The following is a 16,926-nucleotide window of genomic DNA, read 5'->3' on the forward strand; positions in this document are numbered from 1 at the left end:
CATGAGGATAAAGGGAAAGACATGTCAGCAGTCTGAACTGTGAATTCCACCCAGGAGACCCTGATATGTTCTAGTAACCTGAGACCCTGGCCTGTCTGTCCCTCTAAAAATGACCACTGAAATCCAGCTGAGTCCTCACATGACCACATGAGGTCAAGCTGGGCGCTTAAAACAAGACTGCGTACCTTCCATACATTCGACTCACAGATGGTGGGCTTGTGTTTTAAGAGGGCCTCCTACTGTTGTAACACCTTTGCATTTGGGCAAACTGCGGATGATGTATGACAGGGGACCCTGAGCGACAGGCTGTCGGAAGTGAGACAGGAGTCGGTCGGAGCTCAGGATTCACCGCCGAGCATGGTCTGTATCTAGAAGATCCATTTCTGTACATGTGAAAAGAGTTATAAGGATGCCAAGTAAGAAGAGAACTATATACAGTTAAAAGCACTGTTCAGAGAAGGCCTCTGATCTCTCTGAATAACACCTCTTTTGGGGGGAAGATTATGTAAGATAAAGCATCTCTCATTCCCTTCACACGTTCCAAAAGGTAAGGCTGGGTGCAGCTACAGACCGGTTTTTCTTTAACCAAAATCAACACCATACTGTGTGTGCCCTTGACTTTACCAGGCAACCTTGTTCCCTGTGTTTACACTGCAGCAGCGGTCTGCCTGTGTCCATTTCCCTTCCTGCTTTGGGTTCAGCTGTAATAAAAAGTAAAACAGAGCCAACTCATATCAGAGGGCCCAGTGGGAAAATTCCCAGAAATTCTAAATTGAGAAAGTAAAAGAAAAAATTACATGAGATTAACAGCTGCTGACATAAGATTATGCTTGAAACGTCATTGAAATTAGTTTAAGAAAATATATTCTACCCAGTCTTTATGTTTTTCTACTCAGTGTTTAACATTCAGGAGCTGAGAGTGATTATGCTAGTTGCAAATGCCTCGGCGTTGTCATCTGGATCAGGGATAACAACACCGAGTATATTAATTTGGGGGGAAGATTAAATGAGCAGTAGTAAGAAAAGCCATCTGTCATCTGTCTGTGGTTTCAGCCTGCTAAAGCACTCATGTCTCTGCTGTAACAGAACTTCCCCCACAAAAAAATATTGTTTTTTGGTAGAATAATGCTCCACCGGCCCAGGCTCAGCCAATCAGAGACACTCTCTAGAGTTTAACATTTGGAGATTGCGACTCCAAATGCTACATTTTCTGTATAGGCAGAAAATAGCTGGAGCTGATTTATCTGGCTGTAGGTGGCTGCAAGTGACTGTCCCTTAGTCACTAGTTCCCAGCACCTGGACCTACAAGGTCCAGTCTTAGCAAAGAATTCTGCCAAGTCAATTTAGTGAGAATCCCCCCACCCAATGGATATCTGAGCACCCTAGATATTTGATCAAGTTCCTCATCTTCCATTGTTGACATGTAAGTCATTGACCTGCCTTTAGCAAGAATTCTCTTAGATCGGTTTAGCAAGAATTCCTCTACCTTTGACGTCTCCTATGAATAAATTTCCATCCACTGACCCCCTCACCCTGTTGCAACTGTCTTGAAAAAAGCCTTCCTTACTGTTTTAACAAGTGTCAGAATAATTTTTTTCCTGTAATATCCAATGATCTTGGGTAAGCTACAATTTTGACTATAGTTTCAATCATCAGTGCCTTTAATTTCCTTCCTTTCTTCCTTCCATTCTTCCTTCTCTCTCTCTTTCTTTCTTTGTCGAGGATGCTCTAGGCATAGGCTGAGCTCCGTCAGTGATGTTGGTTACTGGAAAGATGGGCAGTTCCTGTCTGGATCTGGCATCCAGCTCCATTTGCATGCCCCACATTCTTTCTTCACGGGCACCAGAGCGAATGTCTCAGCCCCTGTCTTCCAAGGGAGAATGAGATAATCCCAACCACGCTCAAGCAGCTGGGAGGACTGAAAAGATAATGTGTGTGAAACTGCTTTGCGTATTGCAAAATGTTATATAAATATATTTTTAAAACAAAAGAAAAAGAAAGACAGCTTGATGAAGTGTTGAAATTGTTGAAGTGCTTTGACTAAATCTTTAAAAGAGGAAATTATACGCCTGGACACCGCAGCCGCCGCCTGATTATCCAGGGTCAGCTGCTGCAGCTGTGAGCCATTTACCCATGTGATTATTTTGTTTCTATCTCCCTCCATTTAAGGATAAGACAGCTGCATCGCAGCTAAAGTAGTTGAGGGAGACAGTTATGTGAGTACGGAAATGTGTCCATCACCTTTGGAAAAGTAACACGAAAATATCAAGGTACCTAGCGATGATGGTTTGCAGGAAGCATCCTGGATATTTTACGGGCTAACAAATTTTAGTTGCAGTATCTGCCAGATTGTGTGAGCTGGGGCAATAAAACTTGAGAATTTTTTTCCTGGTTAGTACAGCTTATAATTAGCATCTAATCTTCTTTGGTGATTAAGAGCCTTGATTTGAATCCTGAATCTACCATTTACCAACTCTTGTCTTCAGCAAGTTACTTAACCTCATCTTAAAAATGAGAATAATTATGATATCTAATTCATGGAGATATTGAGTGGAATAAATGAGTAAATGAGTAAGTGATTAGAACTGTAGCTGGTCTATATAAAGCTCTATACATTTTAACTGTTATTCAGAGTTGAACAGATCACATGAAATAGCTCACATCTGAGGGCCATAAGAAGTATGCTTAAACCATACTCCCGAGTCATTTAATTTATCTGTCTAAAAACCCTGCAATGGTTTCCTGTTGCCTTGGGAACAAAATCCAAATTTCTAACCCTGGCTATATGAGCAGGGACACAAAAGAAACTAGAATTATCTTCTGGAGGGCAGGTCCCTTGTAGTACAGGCTTCCCCCACTAGATGGGTGCTCTAGGAGCCCATCTTTATCAGTGTACCAGCTGGTGTTGTTGTGAGAGGCTGCGTTCGGCTTCCGTGAAATTTTTTTGAAGACTCTTTCAACGTGTTTTCCCTTTTCATGATGGTGATTTACGGTACCCGCCCACATCACACTGAGTGTTCAGCAGTTTTTGACCAAAAAAGGCATGACCCTCATGCTCCTCCCTCCCTATTTATCCTATCTTGCCCCAAGTGACTTATTTTTGGTTTCCCCGGATGCAAAAAGTCCTCAAAAGGAAACATTTTACCAGTGTGCAAGAGGTGAAACAAACAAACAAAACAGCAGAAACACTAAAAGACACCAAAATCAACTATTCAAAAACTGTTCTAAGCAGTGGGAAAAACATGTTGATGGGTGTATTGCATCAAATGGAGAGCACTTTGAAGGTGACTGAAGTTTAAACATGTAAGAACAAATACACAATTGTTTATAAATAAATTCCAGTTTTGGGGGTGCCCTGCCCGCCCCCATTGCATATATCTTCTACTGTTCTCTAATTGCTTCTCTATCCATCTTACTGTCCTACAAGACTATAAGCTGTTGAAGGCCATGGACCACACTGGCACTATACTTTTCTCCCCACCTTCCACCTCCGTGAACTTAGCCCAACGGTAGACATGTGAGACCACTAATAAACAGTTGTGAGTCTGACAGCAGCAACATCAAATAGAAAACACCCCAGAGCACTCAAGGCATCTTGAGTGCCCTTCTAACCAATGCCTCTAGATCAGTGGCTTTCAAAATCCTTCACCCCCACCCAGTTTTATGTTGCAAATCAATACACGTGAGAACACGTCTGTATGTTTATACAGTGAATATCTAACTGAGCATAAAGGTTTGCAAAACAATCCTTAACCTTCCTCCATGCTCTGATATTTTCTCTGAAAATATATGAAATATGCTCTGATACTTTCTATTCCAGTGAAATCCAGCACAGGGCATCTCAAACCACCTGGAGGTCATGCTAAAATATAGATCAGACCCTGCAGGACTTGGGCAGGGTCAGGTCCGCATTTCTGTGATGTTCGCAGTGACACTCGGGGTCCGTGGTGCACACTTGGAGTAGTGAGAGTCTAGACCAGTCTATTTAAATGTTTTTTTCAATGCCGAGAACAGCTCTCTAAATTTACTTCATAGCCCACTACAGAAAGAATTGCAGTCTGCTGTATGTAAAACACAGCTGCAAATAATTTCAGACCCTTCCTTCATCTGTCTCTATAATTCCATTGTAATCTTATTTATCTTTGAATAGAAACCCTAAGTCTACCCAGAAAGCAGGGTGGGAGTTCACAGCAAGAATGACTCAGTATTATCTCTCATCCTGACTTAGGCTGAAGTGCCTATCTGGTCCCCAGCCCTTTTCTCACTGTTTTAAGCCTACGCCTTACAGCCACATTAATAAATTGGTGAGCAGCTTATTAAGAACAGAGTACTGAACCAAGTACTTTATATCTAACCCCGTATATTCCCACTACCTGCCTATGCAGGTACTCCCATTTCACAGATGAGAGAAGGCAAGTTGCTAATCATTGGTGGACTTGGATTCCAGAGATTATATTCCTGTGACAGTCAGCCCCTAAGACGGCTCCAGTGATTCTTGCCTCCTGGTGTTCACACTGAATCGGGCTGACCTGGTAACCAACAGAGTACTGAGGATATGACTGTGACTTCCAAGGCTCAGTTAGAAGACATGGTGGCTTCTGTCTTGCACTCTCTTGGACAACTCCCTTTGAAAGAAGCCAACTTGCCATGCCATGAGAATTCCCAAGCAGCCTTATGAAACCTATGCAGCAATGGACGGAAGCGTCCTGCCAACCACCAGCACCGGCCTGTTAGACAGACAAGTGAGCCATGGTGGAAACACATCCTCCAGCTCGGCAGGCTTCAGAACACCTGTAGCCCGCCGACTTCTTGACAGCAGCCTCGTGAAGAATGCAAGACAGAACCACCCAGCTACGCCTCTCCCAAATTCCTGGCCCACAGAAGCTGTGTGAGATAATAAACATTTACTATTGTTCTGTACTGTTAAGTTTTGGGGCCATTCCTTATGCAACAATACAGGACTAATACAGTTCTTAACCAAGAGGTTATATTGCATCATTTTGATTCAGTCCCAAAAAAGGAAAGTGAAAGTCTTGTGGTCCTGACCGGCATGGCTCAGTAGGTTTGAGTGTCCTCCCACAAGGTTAAAAAAAGGTCACCTGTTTGATTTCCGGTCAGGGCACTTGCCGGGGTTGCGGGGTGGGCCCAGGTTGGGGCACGCGCCCAAAGCAAGCAACAGATTGATGTTTCTCTCGCACATCTATGTTTCTCTCCCTCTCGTTCTCCCTCCTTTCCCTCTCTCTAAAAATAAATTTAAACAATCTTTTAAAAAATTTTATGAAGGCCATATGGATTACTTCTTCACTGTGGCAGCCTATACCATGCATGGTTCTACACATTTTCTTGCTTTTTTCATTTAAAATTTCTTTTTCTTTATAACGGTAACATTTATTTTTCTATTAAAGCTTACATTCACGTTACTTTGCATTAGTTTCGGTGTACAGCACAGTGGTTAGACAACCGTGTACTTTACAAAGTGATCCCCCTGGTATCTCCAGTACCCACCTGGTACCGTGCATAGCTTTCATGGTATTACTGACTGCATCCCTATGCTCTACTTTACATCCCCATGACTATTTTGCAACTACCTATTTGTACTTCTTCATCCCTTCACTTTCTCCTCCTAGTCCCCCAACCCCCTCTCCAGTTCAGCAAATTTTCATTCTCTCCTTGCAACCAACCTTGTGAGAAGCATTACTGCCCCTTCAGACTTGAGCAGGTGACTTCCTTTAGCCAGCTGGATAAGGGAGTAGTAACGTTTTTGGAGATATTACAAGAATCTGCCTGCCCTCTTTAGCTTCCACCCTCATTTGTAAAAATGATATATCCCAGAGAGTGGAAATTCCTTTAGTCTGGGGACCAAAATGAAAAGGCACAGAACATGTACCTGAACTTGACCCCTAGCCTGGGGACAAGCTAAGCTGAGCCCGAGCAGAGGCACCGTTGACTGACAGACCTGTGAGTGAGAAGTGAATGCTTGTGGTGGTAATTCACAAGATTCGAGGTTTGCTTGTTACCACAGCAAAAGCTGACCCGTACACTCACCATGCTGTATGATGCCATACTCCATGAGCCGGTGGCACAGCTGCTCTGCCTCTTTCCTTGTGGTGGCCTCGCCTTCCTGAACCAGCCAATCCAAGAATTCAGATGCCATGAAGGTGCGCTCATACTTGACCCCTTCCTCTTCCCGGGGCTGCAGGAGTGTGTTTTCAGGGCTCATCAGCCTGCAAGGAAGAAAGGGACGAAAAATAAACCTCCACAAAAGGGAAAGAGCTCATTTGAAATCCTAGGCTTCTGTGAGTCATCGCAGCAAGGCTGTCAGACAGATGCGGCTGTCACGTGCTGCCACAAATGTAATTCTTAAGAGAAGGATGTACTTCAGAAGTGAGCAAGATGCATTTTCTCCTGATAATTAGGGAAAAAACAAAATGCAATCTGAAACTCTAGCATTAACGGACTGTGTCTTTAGCCATCTTGAAAAGGAGTTACAATTTACTGACCAAGTCCCACCCTACCTATCAAAAAAGCCTAGTATTTCTTCCCAAAGGCATTAATCCATTTCCCAATTTGTTGTTCTACTGAGAATTGATTCTACTACTGCTATAGACTGAAGGTTTGTGTCTCCCCCAAATTCCCGTATTGCAACGCTAATGCTCAGTGGGATGGCATTTGGAGATGGGCCTTTGGGAGGTGATTATTCCATGCAGGCGGGACCCAATGATGGCATTAAGAGCCTTATGAGAGGAGCCGAGAGAGAGCTTGCTCCCACCTTCTCTCTCTGTGAGGATACTCGGAGACCACTGCCCACAAACCCAGGACAGATACTGGATCTGCCGGCCCCTTGGTCTTGCATGTCTCAACCGCCAGACGATGAAACATAAATGTTAGTTGTTCAAGCCATCAGTCTAAGTGGCTGGAACAGACTACAACAACTCTATATATGAATCACTCCTTTCCAACCTCCCTCCCCCACATAGCTTGTTTCTCCCACCTACCTCCCCGTGCACTTTCCAAGTTCTCTAGCTTCTGTCCTCACCACGCCTCCAAAACGAGCTCCCACTGGGGCCATAAACAAGCTCCCCTGCATCCATGTATGATGGGCCTTTCGTAGGTGCCTGTTATGGTTGACATTAATAGTGTGAAGTGCTACCAACCACTCCACTCAGCTAGAGGGCCATCCCTGCACGGGCTTGCCTCCCACCCAGACAGCTTCGCCCCAGACTAATCACACCATATCTCCCTGCTTCAGCGTCCCCAAGCTGACAGCAAACACGAAGGATACTATCTAGTCTACTTCCTTCCCTGGATTGCTGTGATCATCAAAAATCTTTGGGGAAAAAAAGGCCTAAGTATATAAACATATACTTTTATACTGAGTATTTATAAAAGCTATTAGCCTATAATAGAACTCATTAAAAGTATTCTTATTTGGCATTTAACAGAACACATTTAAAAATCTTCTTCAGAAATTCCCCAAGCCCATCCTCTTCTGTACTTTAAGCCATCCTTATAAAGAGAGACCCCTCTGCTCTCCCAGGGTTAGTCAGAGCTGACTTTATGCGAGCAATAAGATTATATTTAATATAATAATGACCCTTCCTAGAAGACAGAAAGGACAAATGCTACATATCCATCACCATAGACAGAATCACGAAGACAGAATCACGAAGACATTCTATAGGCGACAATGTGCAAAGATGGCCGTGCCACCCCCTCTCACGTCTCTTTCCAGTGTGACTTCAGTGCTTCTCCCCCAGGAGATGGAATCTACTTCCCCTTCCCTTGAACCTGGGCTGGGTTTGTGAACTGCTACATGCAGCAAGAGTGACACATGAGACTTCCCAGGCGAGGCTTTCAGAGGCCTTGCCACTCCCACCTTGACCCCTCTGTGATGCTGTGATGAGACCACCACCGTGTGAGGAAGCGAGTCTCACCTGCTGGAGGTAAAGAGGCCACAAAGACAACCGAGGTGCCCGGGCAACAGCCAGCACCGATTCTGGGACACATGAAGGAGGCTGTCCTAGGCCTCCTGGGCCAGCTGACCCTCTAGCGAGCACATGAATGAGCCCAAGATGAAACCACGCAAACCACAGAATCCAGAGAAGCAATATATCATTGTTGTCTTAAACAACCAAGTTTGGGGGTGATTTGTTTCACAGGAAGAGATAACACTCATACCAACAGGTAATGGCAAAAAGATACGACAACCCACAAAAAGGACACATCACTCCGCTTAGAAAGTACTGAAGGAACAATGAACAAATGTTAGAAGGTTCTGGAAATAAACTGCATGGAATAAAGCCACGTGGAACTAGACCTGGGAGCTTACATTGGTGAGAACTCACGTACCCATGTGAATGTCCAAATAGGAATGCCACCATTTCTTCACTTCCGTTGACTCTCAAGGTATTTTGGAGTGAAAATAGGGTAAAATTAGCTTTCTAAGTTTTCCAGTTTTTGTACATTATCTCCTCTAAGAAGTTGTGTCCAATTCCACAAATATGGACCACGTGCTACTTCCACATTCCCTGCCACGTTTCCAGAGCCCTAGAGGAATCACCGACTCACTTCACTGTAAACTTTTTGAGACAAAGGTCCCTGTCTACGTGGTTCACAGTTGTTCCTAGCACAGTAGGTCCTCAAAAAGTATTTGCTGAAATGAAACTCGCTTCTATGCACCCCTATGCCACGCATCACTATCCAACAGTATATTCAAAATACCCCCCCGAGGACAACCCCGTGCAGACAGGAGGTGAATCCAGAGCTCCTGCCCGGCCTCAGTCTGTTTCTAACCACTCCTCCAGCTCAGCGATTTTTCCCCAGGGTGTGGGGGGGACAGGTGGATGGGAATTTACTGGTGTCATTTCTTGTAATCAGAAACATGACCTGCCAGGCCTCTAGGGCTCCTGCTAAGTAGATGGTGGCCTCTGGACAAGTGGATGCTGCCAAGAAAAAGAGACCAGTTGGTCGGCCTGCGTTGGCTCGGCTTGCCACTTAAAACACGTACCACCACCTTTAGCTCTTCCTTATTTCGTTCCCCCTTGGAATCAAGTCATGTCCCCATCCAGGTTCCTCTCTTTAAGACCAAGCCTTTCATGGGATGTAATTTCAGGATTCATACGTAGGCACAGTGGTAAAGCAAGAATTTGACTTAGTACTTGTTCCAATTATGTTTTTCTATATACCAAGCTCCCCTCAAACTTGGTGGCTTTAAATCTTCACCATTTGATTGTATCACAAGATCCTGTGGGTTGCCTGGGGCTGAACTAGGCAGCTCCTCTATCACTCTTGCTGGAGGTGACTCACACCGATGTGAGCAGATGGTGGCCAGGACAGGGTGTCTGGCCCTGTGGTGTCCCTGCGTCAACAGAGCCTCTCTCCCCAGGGAGTCAGGTGGAACACTGAGGTGCAGAGCTAAAGAGAGAGGAGGCAGATGCTGCCAGGACATTTTTATGGTTCTATTGAGATACAATCTCCTTATCATGCAGATAACTCATTTCATATGTACCATTCAATGGTATCTGGTATATAAACAGAGTTGGTGTACCACAGTTTGTGTATCCTCTCATCAGCTGACGACCACGGGGTTGTTTCCATTTTTGACTATTGTGAAAAATGCTGCTTTGAGCATTCATAGGCAAATTTTTGTGTGGGCATATGTTTTCATTGCTCTTGGATATACACATAGAAGTATAATTGCTGGGACACGGGGTAACTCTGTTTAGCCTTTTGAGAAACTACCAAACTATTTTCCAAATGGTTGTACCATTTTACATTCCCACCAGTAAAGTATTAGAGTTCTAATTTCTCCACATCCTCATCAATATTTGTCATCATTTTTTTTTATTAATGCCATCCTAGTAGGTGTGAAATGGTATCTCAATGTAGTTTTGACTATCACTTCCTTCATAATTAATGATATTGAGCATGTTTTCATGTGCTTATTTGTCCATTGGTATATCTTCTTTGGAGAAATGTCTGATCAGATCCTTTACCCACTTTTAAATTAGATTACTTGTTCTTCTGTTATTGAATTTTGTGCTCTTTATATATTCTAGATGCAAGCTCTTTATCAGACATATGATTTGCAAATATTTTCTCCCATTCTATGGGCTGTTTTTCACTTTCTTGGCAGTATTGCTTATAACCCAAAGGCTGTTTAATTTGGATGTAATCTAATTTATCCATTTCTCTCTTTTGCCACATGTGCCTTTGGTGTCAGATTTTGGAAACCATTCCTTCTCAAGCCCATGAAGCTTTACTCCTAGTTTTCGTCTCATTGTTTACAGTTTTAGGTCTTGTACTTAGTTCCATGATCCATTTTGAGTTCATTTTCCTACAAGACATAAGAGTCCAACTTCATTCCTTCACATGCAGCTCTCCAGTTGTCCCAGCACCATTTGTTGAAATGACTATTCATTCCTCACTGAATTATCTTGGCACTGTTGTCCAAAATCAGTCAACCATGCCAGGCTTTCTTAATGCCTCAGCTCAAAAGACACAGATGTCAATTACCCTGAATTACATTTGCTAAAGCCATCTGACACAGGCCAGACTCAAGGCGAAGGGACACATGGACCACCTCCTCATGGAAAGAATCATATGCACATATAGGAATCGGTGGAAATGTTTGGGGCCATCTTTGGAGACCAGCTACCACAGAGCTTTACTTTAATTAGTCAGCTGAATGGCAATTCCATTACGTACAGCTCATTCATAGTTTTATGTTTTCTCTTCCTCGTTTATTTAATATTTTTTACTTTACTTAAAGTGTGGAATAGTTTCAAAAGACTGCTCGCGCAGGTGGACGATGGGGATAACAATGGTGCCTCCTTGGTGAGCTGTTGTGCAGCTTCAGTGTGATAACACATGAAATGCTTCAGTCACGGTGTCAGCACACCCTCAACACTGAATAGACTTCAGCCATGACCATATGATGATGATGATGATGGAGATGACCATGAGGACAAAAGTTTTCTGGACGGAGCCATTGCTCAATCAAGTCAAACACCTTTCTCTGTGGCAAAAATGAATTAAGACTGTTTCTGTATTACTATAGACAAGATTAACAGTTCCATTTTAATTAGTCATCAGAAATGTGTATCATGCTCCAAAACTCTTAGATTTTATGGAACAAATTCAATTTTAGTCAAAATTGTCCTGGGCTGGCCTATCATCATTACATCAAGCCACAGGCCTTCCAGGGTGTTAGGCATTAGTAATACTCACCTCCGGCACGTACTCACCAGATGTTGATCGTGCACGCGAGCTGATTTCAACCTTTCCTGCATATACGTGAGTCAGATTCCCAGACTCTCTTTAACTCAGGGGAAGGGAGCATTACAATAGAAGGAACTGCTACATTTAGGGGCCAGTACAGGAATAGAAATAAACTGATAGCAATCCCCTGTACATTGAAAAAAAACAAAGAGCTGAAAAGGCCCTGTATCATGTGGGAATGTATGTGAATGGGATTCAAGGGCACAAACTAGGCAGGGAGTCAAAATGACCCATGGGCCATTAGGCCAAAAACATGTTTTAGATTTTTTAGAGAGAAAGCTTTTTAAAAAGTCATAGGTGACTATAATAATAAATTATTTTAAAAAGCAAACATAAAACTCCATATATATAGTAACTATTCAAAATTAAAAATTCATTTACCCAAATATTAAGACGATTGTTTACCCCTGGGCATAACTTATGGTTTTTCTTCTCTCTTAATAGAATTCTCTATTTCTCTAATTATTCCCCAGAGAGAATGTATTTGGTTTGTAACTGGAGGAAATGTTACCAATAAAAAAGTTGTATGAAGGTTAAGTTTATGTTTAACCAGATGACTTGTTGCTCACAATATTCTTATATTCCCAGTATGATAAAGTAGCTCCCAATGTACAACTTACGTACTTAGATGTATAACATTGACTTCCGTACCTTGCAAGCAAGTATTAATCAGGCGGAAATGCTCACTGGAGTATTGGTATTTCTGAGTACTACACTATTATCTATAGAACAGATGTTGCACAGAGAAATTGACATAATTTTCCTAACAATTAGATTTGGAACTAGGAAACAGAAGGCTGTTCAGGTAGTATTTGTGAGTAAAAATATTCCATACTGGAAAAAGTAAGGCAAAGGGAGGAAAAATAGCATTTCACACTCTTTGCCAACACATATCTAATTACCTCCCTTCCTTTGTTTCCCTGAATTAAACATACTCATTTTTGTCTTTATTCCTTACTCAGGATGTTCCTCCACAGCTTTCTTCCTTCCTTTTCCTGGAGAAATCTTAATTATCCTTCAGAAAAAAAGGGGGCTCATGGTGCCAGGGTACAAGTTGGTCACTGCATCAGGGACCCTGGCTTCAGGGAAAAACAAGGGCCAAATTCCAGCCCCCGCAACTCAAGAGAGGTCCGGTGTGGACACAAGCACAGCACCACCTGAAGGCAGGTCTATGAGAGCCTGGTTCTCCTTGTACAAAGGACCTAAGTGAGACAGTCAGGCTCTGGTTTAAAGGCTGGATTAAGTACTAACCCCTGCCCGCCCCCCCGCTTTGAAAGTATCCCAATTAAAAAGCAATCAATACAGATCTCTGTCTTTTTTGAACTTAAAGTCAGGACTAGGGTTTATATATCCGCTCAATTTTTTTAAAAGATTTTTATTTATTTTTAGAGAAAGGGGAAGGCAGAAAGAGAGGGAAAGAAACATCAATGCGTGGTTGCCTCTTACGAACCCCCTACTGGGGGGACCTGGCCCGCAACCCAGGTATGTGCCCTGACTGGGAATCAAACTGGCGATGCTTTGCTTCGCAGTCTGGAGCTCAATCCACTGAGCCACACCAGCCAGGGCTATCCTCTCAACTTAACGTGTACTATATTTACCCCTCTAACTAAACTAGAAACTTCTGAAGGCTAGACACCACATCTTAAATTCTTTTATTTCTTAGAAAACCAAGCCCTGGAAGGGGGTATATATTGGGTGCTTAATAAATATTTATTCAGCAACTGACTGGAAACTAAGAAGACCGCAAGCAACAGAAATGGAGAATGCTATTAGTCTTTGAAGGATAAAGCCCTACCTCTTGGCTTGCTATTTTAAATTTGCTAGAAGCCAGAACTTTGTAGTGTTTGCCTTAAGCTCTGAAGAGACTGATATTCTGAAACCTAAGATGTAATTTTCACATTCCCCGTGGTTTTGAGTGTTGTTGTATTAAACATTTTCAGAACCTGAATCAGCCGTAGATGGAAGCTGGGTGCGGAGTCCAAGTCCATGGCCGTCCTAAAAGGCTATGTTCTATGATGGTTTTATAACCATAAAATTATACAAGAGGAAGAGACACCAAGCACTTTTATGATGAATTCAAAACAATTCAAATCTCAGAGAGCCTTTTCAAATAACTGTCAAGGGAAGCCGGGTTCTCAAGCACATTATAAAAGCTCTTTTTCAAAGAGTGGTTATAATTTATTTTGGAGGCTCCTATAATTATTAGAAAATAGAAGGGTTTAGTGTCAGAAACACAGAAAGAAAGGGAGGTAAAGAAAAAGTTTGGGAGGGGTAAAATGAAGTAATGAAGAAAAATTGAAGACGACACCAACCAGGGAAAACATATTTAAAGAAGACTGATGACAAACTGAACGCAAAGCCCAGAGGTCACAGCGCTGGTACCAGCAGAGCTGCTCCGTCCTGCGTATTTGTGGAAATGGCGTGAAAGCGGAGGGGGGACAGTCCCTGCACTTTTTTTGTTAACCAAGGTCGTACATTGTCCAATTATAAGACTACCTCTCAAAACAGATTTAAAATCATGGCCTTGAGATGTTTACAGTCAACTGAGTTTTGACAAGGTGCCAAGGCCAGCCGATGGAAAAAGAATTGTGTTTTCAACAAATGGTGCTGAGACTATTAGAATCACACACAAAAGAACAAGTTGGGGCACAAAAAAATAACTCAAAATATATGAAAGACCTAAATGTGAGCGATAAAATCATAAATCTTTTATAAGAAAATATAAGGGTAAATCTTTACGACCTTGGATTTGACAAAGAAGGCTTAGATCAAAGGATGCTTAGATACAACACTGAAAGCACATGGGACAGAAATAAATACATAAACAAATAAGTAAGACTACATCAAAATAAATAAATAAATAAATTAGACTACGTCAAAATTTTATGCTTTAAAGGTACTGGCACAAAGGTGAAATGGTAACTCTCCAGATGGGAGAAAATATGAGCAGATCTTATATCTGATAATGGATTTGCATCCAAAATATATAAAGAACACTTCAAGCTCAATAATAAAAAGACAAATCACCCAATGTGACAGTGGACAAACGTCTCACAAGACCAAAGAAGATACATAAATGGCCAGTAAGCAAATAGAAAGACACTAAGCATCATTAGCCATCAGGGATCTGCGGATCAAAACCACATCACTTCACACGCACTATCCAGTCGGGGAGCAAACATCAAAAACCCATGTGCAAGGCTGATAAACACTAAAACAGAACAAGAAGTAGATGTAGAATGAAAGGGAAGCAAGGAATGAAATGCTTAAGCCTACCAGAGGGAGCTCTGCAGCTCCAGGTTAAGGAGATGGGACTTGGCTTTGAGAGACAGTGAGGGGACACAGGCTTAAGGAGCAGCCAGTACAGATGCACTGTGTAAGGAAAGCAGGACAAGCAGTTCCATGTTGAGTAGGGGCAGGATGGGGCAGGGGTGGGGGTGGGAGGGACTACAAAGTAGTAGGAGATAAGCCTGGGACATAGGCAGCCATTCTGTCAGAAAGGCTTCAGAGCCTACAGGTGGTGGAGTGGACAAACTCTGAGCCCAGGCGTATCCATGAGGATAACAAAGATGACACAATGGCCCTCTGGTATGAAGAAGATCAGTCTCCTTTTTGTTTTTATTATGACAACTGTGCTTTCAGCTCAACAACTGTATCAGCACTTAACCCCACTCTGGGCTGGTCACTAGCTGTTCATAGAATGAGTCAAGGTTCCCACTCTGGAAGACCAAGAGGAAGCAAGGTAAACAAAGTTCTTGAAAGCCTGAAACTGCTCTGATACAACTTTGATGTCGCCCACCTGCTGGACACCAGTAGAGAGTCATCAGGACCAAAGGACTGATGCAAAGCCCAGTCCAGGGGAATTGGGATAAAGAGACACCCCACAAACTGTTGTTCATGTGGATGCTAACCACCGCTCAGCCGTCTCTTACCACGGACCAGTGAAATGTGATGGAAAGGTCAGACTTCGGTCTTTCTGAATCTATCAGGGCTAGTACAGGAAGGAACTATAGGGAGCACAAAACAATACCCCAGTGCCACGCCAGAGGAATCTGGAAGTGAGCTAGTTGATTACCATCTCTTCCTCTCTTGCCTATTAACAGGAACGGTTCCAGAGAGACAGCGGCAATGGGAAGCAGTCTTGGGTTTGACTCTGAACTGTGATGTCCAACTGCACTCTGGAATCCTGGGTTTGTTCTGCAGTAGAGGTGAACGAAAGACATGCACAGCTTTGCACGCACACACGCTCCTGAGAGGTGACCCCTGCAACACCCGTCAGTCCTCGTCAGGGTGGGCAGTACTCCAAACCGGCCCGAAGAGCCAATTCCGAGACTCTGGGAAAGGAGATGCCATTCAAATGATGGATGAAACATAAAAAAGCCAAAGGGGTTCAGTTTCTTAAAAGGATCTTTTCTATTCTGGAGAATGCTAATGCTGATGCAAAAGTTAATTTTACTTAGGATGTTAAACCACGGTAGAATACAGAAGGCAATTTTTAAAAAATACTCTTTGGGTGGTGGTTCCATAAGTGTGTTCAGTTCACGAAAACTTACTCAACTGCACGCTTACGCCATGGCTACTTTATATATATTACACTTCAATGCATTTAACTTTATAGAGAAAGTTTAACAACAAATTGCACACTCATGAAGTTAAAAATGTTATTTGGATTTTCTTTCTCTCTGACTGAGACACTCTTGTGTTAGGGGCTGTGAAATTACTAAATGCTTTTTGTCGCTTGGTGCTTTGTTTTCATTTGGTGGAACAATGCCTTTGCTTACACTCCCCAGCTCTGTGTGAAAAAAACCATAATTAAGTAGGGGTGCTTTCATTTAGCGAACAAAGCAAGGAAAACAACATAGCAACTATGCTTTTTGGAAGCATCTCTGCCTTTAAAGACAAAGCCGCTTACCCAGGGGGCCTCACACAGAGCTTGAAAAAATGGAAGAACACCCTCCCTCTCCCGCCCCGCCAGTGTACTGAGGGCAGGCCCACTTTTACTTTGCTTCAGGCTCTGCCTCTTCTCTCAGAAGGTCCTCCCCCTCTGCTACTCTGCGTTACTTTTCCCCTCTTTGTTGCAGAATGTTTGGGGAAGCCTCCCCTGCCCCATCCCCCATGATCCATTCATTCTAGAATCTCCACACTTGAAAACAAACAAGAGCCATTGCCTTTAGAAAAGACTCTGGGTTCTTAATCTCCTCCAGATTGAATAGAATGACACTTGATGTCAACTAGTCGTTGGATTCAAAGAATGCTAGAGGTGGTATGCAACGTCTCCAGGTTCACTCTAGGAATTTAAATTTTTAATTTTTAACACCAATTGTAGGAAAGTACAGAGCCCGCCCTATGAGCCACTTTTGGCCAGGAGTCCTCTTTAGGAACTGGAGATTTAAAGCATGTTACTTAGCCCGTCTCAAATTCACTTTCCTCACCTGTAAATTGATGCTGAAAATTTCTCCCTCTGAGAGGTGCAGGAAGAATTAAAGAAAAGAACGTGGGAAAACTACTTAGGATGGTGCCTTCAGCTCAGAAGTAGTCAGTAAACAATGACCATGATTATAATTCCTATCCTTCGAATGTTTATTAGAACCAACAATGAGTAAATACAATCAGAATGATCTCACAGTAGCAAATACAGACTAACGG

The 16,926-nt window shown here is 42.9% G+C and overlaps 1 protein-coding gene across 2 annotated transcripts in view; it reads right to left on the minus strand.

The window, feature by feature from the left end:
• Positions 1–16,926, minus strand: part of DEPTOR (DEP domain containing MTOR interacting protein) — a 114,749-nt gene that overhangs the window by 51,036 nt on the left and 46,787 nt on the right. For both annotated transcript variants that reach the window (XM_053929828.1, XM_053929826.2), the window contains exon 4: positions 6,046–6,224. In XM_053929828.1, coding sequence (XP_053785803.1) covers positions 6,046–6,224 — 179 coding nt within the window. The remainder of the gene's footprint in view (positions 1–6,045; positions 6,225–16,926) is intronic.

Source organism: Desmodus rotundus, chromosome 8 (genome assembly GCF_022682495.2).
Source record: "Desmodus rotundus isolate HL8 chromosome 8, HLdesRot8A.1, whole genome shotgun sequence".
NCBI lineage: Eukaryota > Metazoa > Chordata > Mammalia > Chiroptera > Phyllostomidae > Desmodus > Desmodus rotundus.